Raw genomic sequence first — 7,947 nt, 5'->3', positions numbered from 1 at the left:
CAGTTCTGAAGGAGATCAGCCCTGGGATTTCTTTGGAAGGAATGATGCTAAAGCTGAAACTCCAGTACTTTGGCCATCTCATGGGAAGAGTTGACTCATTGGAAAAGACTCGGATGCTGGGAAGGATTGGGGGCAGGAGGAGAAGGGGATGACAGAGGATGAGATGGCTGGATGGCATCACTGACTCGATGGACGTGAGTCGGAATGAACTCCGGGAGTTGGTGATGGACAGGGAGGCCTGGCGTGCTGCAATTCATGGGGTCGCAAAGAGTCGGACACGACTGAGCGACTGAACTGAACTGAATCATTTATTTACCACTGAACATTAATTTTCCAAAGTAAATAGCAAAGGATTTTTGTCACTAAAGTCTCCCTAATATTCTGAGTCTTGCAATGACACCAAGAGAATCAGCAAGGGAGAATTTGGTGATTCTGAACCCTATAGTCCAGGGTATCCATCATTTGTGAATTTACCAACATGTTCTTGAATGGATTTCTATTTTTGTACTACTGAATGTTTGAGAGTTAAATTTTTATATTAATCTTCAACGTAATTTTTCTATGATATATGTACATTAATAATTTAAAACCCTCTTCTAGCTTCAAGGGGGTACTTATAACCTAGTTCAATTAGGAAACTGTGAACATCTTTAACCTGCTCAGATGCACTTTTGATTGCTAATGAATTAATAATTTGAAACTGTCTTTTATGTTAATTCTTTCATATCATTCTGAAATAACTAGAAGAATCCAGTCTGTTACTAGGATAAGTAAGTCCTCAACTTTCCTTGATTTTTACACAATTTACTTAAGTATCAATAAAATTAACATGTTATTTCCATATGACTTTATGGGGAATACATCTGTCTTTTTCATGATGACAAATTTATTTTTAACTGCTTACATCTCTATAGGTCTGTCATTGAGAGAGACATGTGCACTTACTGTCGAAAACCCTTGGGCACAGAAACCAAGATGATTTTAGATGAATTACAAATTTGCTGCCATTCGACTTGCTTCAAGGTATGGCTATGTTTCTTGCATTTAATTCTCATACAAAATTGCATAATGACTAGAATAAAAATAATTATCTAATGGAATATATGAGATGAAGTTAAAACTTTCAGAAACACTGTCATGCACATTAATAATGCACTGTTTAAATATTTTTTTGACTTCTCAGCTTGCAACTCCAAGGTTTATAATTACTCTCTTGACTTTAGGCTTAGAGTTGATTACTAATACGTTGATAACTCTTACTCTACAGATTTAAATCTATAAAAAGATAAACACTTGTTCTCTTTAGAAAAGTTTTTGCAGCATTTTCATAAATCATGCTGCTGCTTCTGCTAAGTCACTTCAGTCCTGTCCGACTCTGTCCGACCCCAGAGACGGCAGCCCACCAGGCTCCCCCATCCCTGGGATTCTCCAGGCAAGAACATTGGAGTGGGTTGCCATTTCCTTCTCCAGTGCATGAAACTGAAAAGGGAAAGTGGAGTCACTCAGTCGTGTCCGACTCTGTGGGACCCCATGGACTGCAGCCTACCAGGCTCCTCCATCCATGGGAGTTTCCAGGCAAGAGTACTGGAGTGGAGTGCCATTCCTTTCTCCACATTGCAATAAACATATAATGAAATCCAAAAAGGAAAAGAAATTTTTGAGAAGAAAGTTACTGGCTTCTTACATCATAAAATTAGGATCGATGGGCTTAACAATAGTTAAAACTCAGCCTGCCTTTGAGAGCATGATTAATTATAATTAAATATGGCTTAATAGAATGAGCCAGAGAAGGCAATGGCACCCCACTCCAGTACTCTTGCCTGGAAAATCCCATGGACTGAGGAGCCTGGTAGGTTGCAGTCCATGGGGTCGCTAGGAGTCGGACACGACTGAGCGACTTCACTTTCACTTTTCACTTTCATGCATTGGAGAAGGAAATGGCAACCCACTCCAGTGTTCTTGCCTGGAGAATCCCATGGATGGAGGAGCCTGGTGGGCTGCCGTCTGTGGGGTCGCACAGAGTTGGACACGACTGAAGTGACTTAGCAGCAGCAGCAACGGCAGTAGAATGAGCTTCCCTGGTGGCTCAGCTGTTAAAGAATCCGCCCGCAGTGAGGGAGACCTGGGTTCGATCCCTGGGTTGGGACGATCCCCTGAAGAAGGGAAAGGCTACCCCCTCCAGTATTCTGGCCTGGAGAATTCCGTGGATTGTATAGTCCATGGGATCGCAAAGAGTCAGATATGACTGAGCGACTTTCACTTCCTCCTCCTCCTTCAGAACGTTCATTTGGGATTCCCTCGTAGCTCAGAAGGTAAAGCGTCTGCTTACAATGTGAGAGACGTGGGTTCGATCCCTGGGTCAGGAAGATCCCCTGGAGAAGGAAATGGCAACCCACTCCAGTACTCTTGCTTGTAAAATCCCATGGACAGAGGAGCCTGGTAGGCTGCAGCCCATAGGGTTGCAAAGAGTCGGACATGACTGAGCAACTTGTCAATATCAGTGTCTTAGTAGAATAATAATAATACTAAAGTGTACATAGTAGAATGTTTCTTTCACAATTTATGCTTTCATATGCCATTTCTTTTACTTTTCACAAAAGTATTAGGTAGGTCAACAATATAGTTTTTGGTATAACTAGGTGAGCACTTAACTAGGAACCTGAAGACCTGAGTTTGAGTTCTAACTGACACTAATTGTGGCCGTGTGACTTTGGACAATCATCTACATTAGCTTAGCCTAAGTTTCTTCATCTGTAAAATGACATAGCTGATTAGACTAGTGGTTTTCAATCCAGGATGAACGTTATAATCATTCGGGGAGATGATGAGAAAAATAAAATGCTTGGGACCAGCCCCAGTTACATCATGTATCTTCGAGATGATTTCTGGGCATTGGTGTTTTTAAAGCCTTCTTAGATAGATCTAAAGGCAGCCAGTTTGAGAACCAGAGCCTGAATCTATGGGTCCTTTCTAGTGCTGATAGATTCTATGATTGATGCAAATTATCTGATTCAGTCAAGTAGATGTAATATTAGGCTAGCCAAAAAAGTCCATTTGGGTTTTCCAATAAGATGTTATGAACTTTTTGGCCAGCCCAATACTTTGACACTTGATTGCTTCTCTTTCAATTAGCTTCAGGCAATGACACAAATTCAATGCCTCATTTTGAGGCAACAAAATCCAAATTTAGGCCATCATATATAGAATTCTATATAAAGTAAGACATGAAAATTTCATAATTATTTCATTTTAAGACAGTAAAATTTCCTCGAAGTTATTCAAATTTACTCAGTGGAACAAAAATTAGTCTACAGCTCTTTATTTTAAATTATTATGCACAAAAGTTTTTAAAGAAGAAAATTCTCCTGATTATTGCCTTTGGTCAACAGGAATAATTTCCATTTTGTTATATTTTAGATGATTTATTTCCATTGTCAATTTAATCATAAAATACTACTGAGAATAAAAATACCCCCACACTCCTAAGAAAAGACAGATTACTCTATAGTCATAATTATAGAGAATTACCTGAACTGGCTTAAACATGTCTATACTGACCTATGACAATTTGTGTCAACGAACTTGAAAGCCAGCCGGTTGGCAGTAGACTTGCTCCAGTGAGCACAGGTTTAAGGTAGATGTCAAGCCTTTCTTGCCTCTTTAACCAGCATAACTTGAAACAAATTTCCCCTTAAATTGTGTCTGGAGTCAGAAGTTTGTTTTGCTCAATGACACTATATCTGGACAGTGTAGCTCTCCATTAGTAAGCAAACAATATATATACTTAGTGTTCTAATTTGCAATATCCAACAGTATTCTTGTCTTTGGCATAACCAATTTTTGAAAATATTCATCTACTTTATTGTGAGTTAGGTAGAAACTTCAGTAGTAGGTATGCCCTGAAATGCACACCTCCATAGTAGAGGGATTTATGAGAGAATTTGTTTGGAAAGTTTGGTGTGTGGATCAGACAAGTAGATTCTTACTTTTTCTCATGGTTCTTTTCATCAGAGTGTTGCTATAAAGGATGATATCGAATAAAGTAAAAGGTTCTTTTTTTAATCCTGTTAACCAAGAATCTAAACTTCATATCTAATGTAAACTTTATATATACCTTTCCTTTAGTGTGAAATATGCAAACAACCTTTGGAAAACCTACAAGCAGGTGACAGTATTTGGATATATAGGCAGACAATACATTGTGAATCTTGCTACTCTAAAGTTGTAGGTAAGTGTTGAACTCTGTGAGAAACTATCACTAACATTAGTGAACTTTAGGTAGTGTTGAAATATTTCAAACCTGTGGGGGATTCATTTTGATATTTGGCAAAACTAATACAATTATGTAAAGTTTAAAAATAAAATAAAATTTTAAAAAATGGAAAGTATTTTATTAATTATATTAAAAATTCAGCTGCAGATACAATGGTAGCATTTCATTTATGGTATAAAATAAGTCAAAATTTATGTTTTCTTCTGGTATGAGACCAGACACAGATACGAATAAGTTTAGGTCATTTATTGTAGGAAATTTTCCATTTTTTGCAAACAAAAATATACCTTCTTTGCTCAGATCATTGTTAGAATTAGAATTAAAGTGCATTTCTGTGAGTGATCTTTTATATTTGCACTGGAATATACTTTTATAATTTAATTTGGTTATTATACTAAACACCTTTTAATGTGAATTTTAAATGGAAAATTTAAAGTTAATTGTGTACTGGGGAGCTGGACAACAGCACTATGTAAAGGGAAAGTTTCCTGCTGGTGGCGAATGGAAAAGGAACATCTGCGGTTGTTACATGGGATCCAAAATATGGAATTTAATGACAAATGTGTGATATTAATGAGGTGCTTGGAGGCTACATCTGGAAAATGCTCTGAAAAATATTCAGAAACCCATGTTCCATCAGGCTGCAGAATCGATGACAAGAACAAAGCTAATTATATTCATACTTGGCTTTTTATTTTCTCATATTCCATTTTCTCATATTCCAGCCATTCTCATATTCCTTTTTCTTCCTCATTGAGCAGCCTTATCAGGATCCAGTGTTACATCAGGGGGCCTTGATATGCATGGTGGCAGGTCTAAAACTTTCAGTCCCAGGAGTCCATGAAATGGTTTAGGAGATGTGGTTACCAAAACACTCAGATGTCTTTGTGTCTTCCTCCCTATCTGTGTGCACTTTTATAGTACATATAAGTTATCAAGACATGATGCTCAAGCATGTCGTAAATATGAATACGGGGCATCAGTGCTTCATATTCACAGTATGACCAAAAGCCTTGCCACAGTGATGAATTCAGTAGGTGGTAAAAGTACACTGTTTAGTTCACCCCACCTCCACTGATGAATAATTATTTTTAAAACTTTAGTTATAAGCTTATTTTTGTACTGAATTTGTATATATAACTTATTTTCTTTACATTTTTCAGCCAAGTGGATTCAGTAATTCTGGCACATGAAAATCAAGAGGAAAGGATTCATCGAGAAATTAAAATTTTTATTATAAGAACATGTAATCTAAAAAAGCTTTTACACCAATGACTGACTCTTTGTATAACAATTCTGCTATTGCATAAATAATATAATTGCTTATACTAAGGTCACATACATAAAGGGAACCATCTGGTATCTGGTTAGATTTAGAGATAAAAAATTTAAGTGGTCTAGTTAGCAGCATCAAAGGAAGGATGTTTCTGATGGCAGTGAGCATTGTCAGCCTTGACCAGGTCCATCTCTGCTCAGTATTAGGCTGTGTATCACGGTTTCCATTAGAGACCAGGATTCCCAGTTTCTCATCTTTGTTTCCCTAGGGATTTGGATTTACAGATGTTACTGACATCTTGACAAAACTGCCAAGGAAGCAAGATATGTACATTTCTTATATGGAAAAGAAACGTTGATAGAAATTTTGGCAGAAAGATAAAGTCTGGCAGAAAGATGTTAGTGTATAAAGGTGTATGGACCTCAGAAAATCACTTAAACTATTCAGATTTTGGTGCTATTATCTGTAACATGAGGGGAAATGGAGAAAATGATTTCTGAGGTCGCTTTTTGCTCCAAAACTCTGAGATGCTAAAGCAAGTTTTTGTTTGATCTTTAGAATCGTATCTGAATCTGTGTTTGTTAAGCATGCAGAACTAGATAGGATATCTAAACAATTTAATGTTGGTGTCATCCTTTAGTTTATTACAGATATAAGTTTTATAGAACATGTTTTATAAATACAAAGACATGCATTTGTTGGTAATGGGTAAAAATCACATGGCATGTATAGTTTACATATTATAATTTGTTACGCTTTCTTTTCAAAATCTGGATTTGTAAATGATCTATGAGAAATAATGGTAATGGACCACAAAGATATGTTCTGTAGCATTCTATACCTATTCCTACTACATAGCACTTTATATTTACAGGTGGCTTATACAAATAAAATGAACTGTCAGTTACACAGAATCTTCTTGTGCATCATCTATAAATATTACTCAGTGACATTGATATTGTCAATTATAGTGATCATAATTTATTGTATTCTGTGCTATACTACTTAATTTTTTGTCTGCTTAAGCCATAACATTGGTTTTTAAAGAGCTTTTTCTTAAGGAATTGAGAAGTCAGTAATCTTGTGTGAAATTATTATTATTAAAATTGAGACATCGCACTTATAAACTATTTTATATGCATATAGGAACTGCTTCTCAAAGGAAAGCATATGGAGCATTGAGAGAGGGTGAGATTCTAAGGGAGTTTAAGGCAGTTATAAAAAAATGACTAACTAAGGAGACCAAAAAGATAATCATGTTATTTTCTAACTGTTGCTAAATGTGAAGAATGATTCTTCCATATAATGATTTCAAGCATCTGTTCCTGTTAGATACTGGTCTACAAAGTGTTAAACACTAAATACTTATCAAAACACAGCAATGTGTAATCATTGCCCTATGGAGAGGAAGCCAGAAAAAACAATTAATAATAATTTGATATTCATTAATTCATGCTTGATGAGAAGTGGTGGTAATTGAGCCATATGTTTTATTGTTCTCTTATTACATGCTATCAGAGTGGATCAAAAGAAATAATTTTCTTAGAGTTGAAATTCGTGGCAGGAAAGGATGAGTAGAATAGTAGCCCTCTCTTTTATAGAGAGTGTATTAACATCTCAATGCCTTTGTAGTAATTAAAAATCATTTGAATGCCATTTTTAAAGGACTCTACTGTTGAATGCTTCACTTCAAAAAAAACCTAACAGGGGCACTCTTTCTCACTCTTCTGTAGCTATTTAATGGACCCTTTCTTCTACAATAATGTATTAAATTAAACCAAAAGCTGTTGTAAAAATAGAGTAGATACAGAGTGAAGCGAAAAGGGCTGCTGATTTTACCAAGTCCGCTTCATTATGTCTGGGATTATTTGCACCATAGGGATGACAGATTTCTAAAACAATTTTAAGATTTCATTTTTGTTTGCAGCGAATTATGTTATGATTGGCATATTTTTCCTGGACACAAAGTGCCTACATCTCAGAATACCAGGCCCTGGATTCTATTACTAATTAAAAGATGTCTCTAAAAATAATTAATTGCTCTACTATGAGAGCATTCTTCTAAAAAACAAAATAAAATGTATCTAGTAATCTTGGAGATAGAATCTGTTAAAATCTTTTTTTTTTCTTTTACTAAGGCCGAGAAATAAAAGTTTATTCAAGAAGTAATCTGTGCCTCCCTAATTATTTGATTGCAATCACTCCTATAATTAGATATGTGATGAGATGGTCCAGTTCTCACAACCGGGGCACTCTCTGACTTGTTTACTATGAAAGAAAATCATGAGCATTTGGAACATTTTCCAACTCAGCTTGATTCAGAGCTCTACCAAAACAAGTGACTGTTTGGTCTACATTGAGGCAAACTAACAATGTTAATGTTATTTTTTTGTTGCTG

General features: G+C 36.0%; 1 protein-coding gene across 2 annotated transcripts in view; it reads left to right on the top strand.

Moving 5' to 3' along the window:
* SCEL (sciellin) overlaps positions 1–7,710 on the top strand; it is a 127,266-nt gene extending 119,556 nt beyond the window's left edge. For both annotated transcript variants that reach the window (XM_010855129.1, XM_010855130.1), the window contains exons 32-34: positions 915–1,023; positions 4,126–4,228; positions 5,437–7,710. In XM_010855129.1, coding sequence (XP_010853431.1) covers positions 915–1,023; positions 4,126–4,228; positions 5,437–5,453 — 229 coding nt within the window. In that variant the 3' untranslated portion in view covers positions 5,454–7,710. The remainder of the gene's footprint in view (positions 1–914; positions 1,024–4,125; positions 4,229–5,436) is intronic.
* Positions 7,711–7,947: the final 237 nt, after the last annotated feature.

This window comes from Bison bison, unplaced genomic scaffold (genome assembly GCF_000754665.1).
Source record: "Bison bison bison isolate TAMUID 2011002044 unplaced genomic scaffold, Bison_UMD1.0 scf7180017864354, whole genome shotgun sequence".
NCBI classification, from domain to species: domain Eukaryota; kingdom Metazoa; phylum Chordata; class Mammalia; order Artiodactyla; family Bovidae; genus Bison; species Bison bison.
This window is presented reverse-complemented; position numbering and strand designations above follow the sequence as displayed.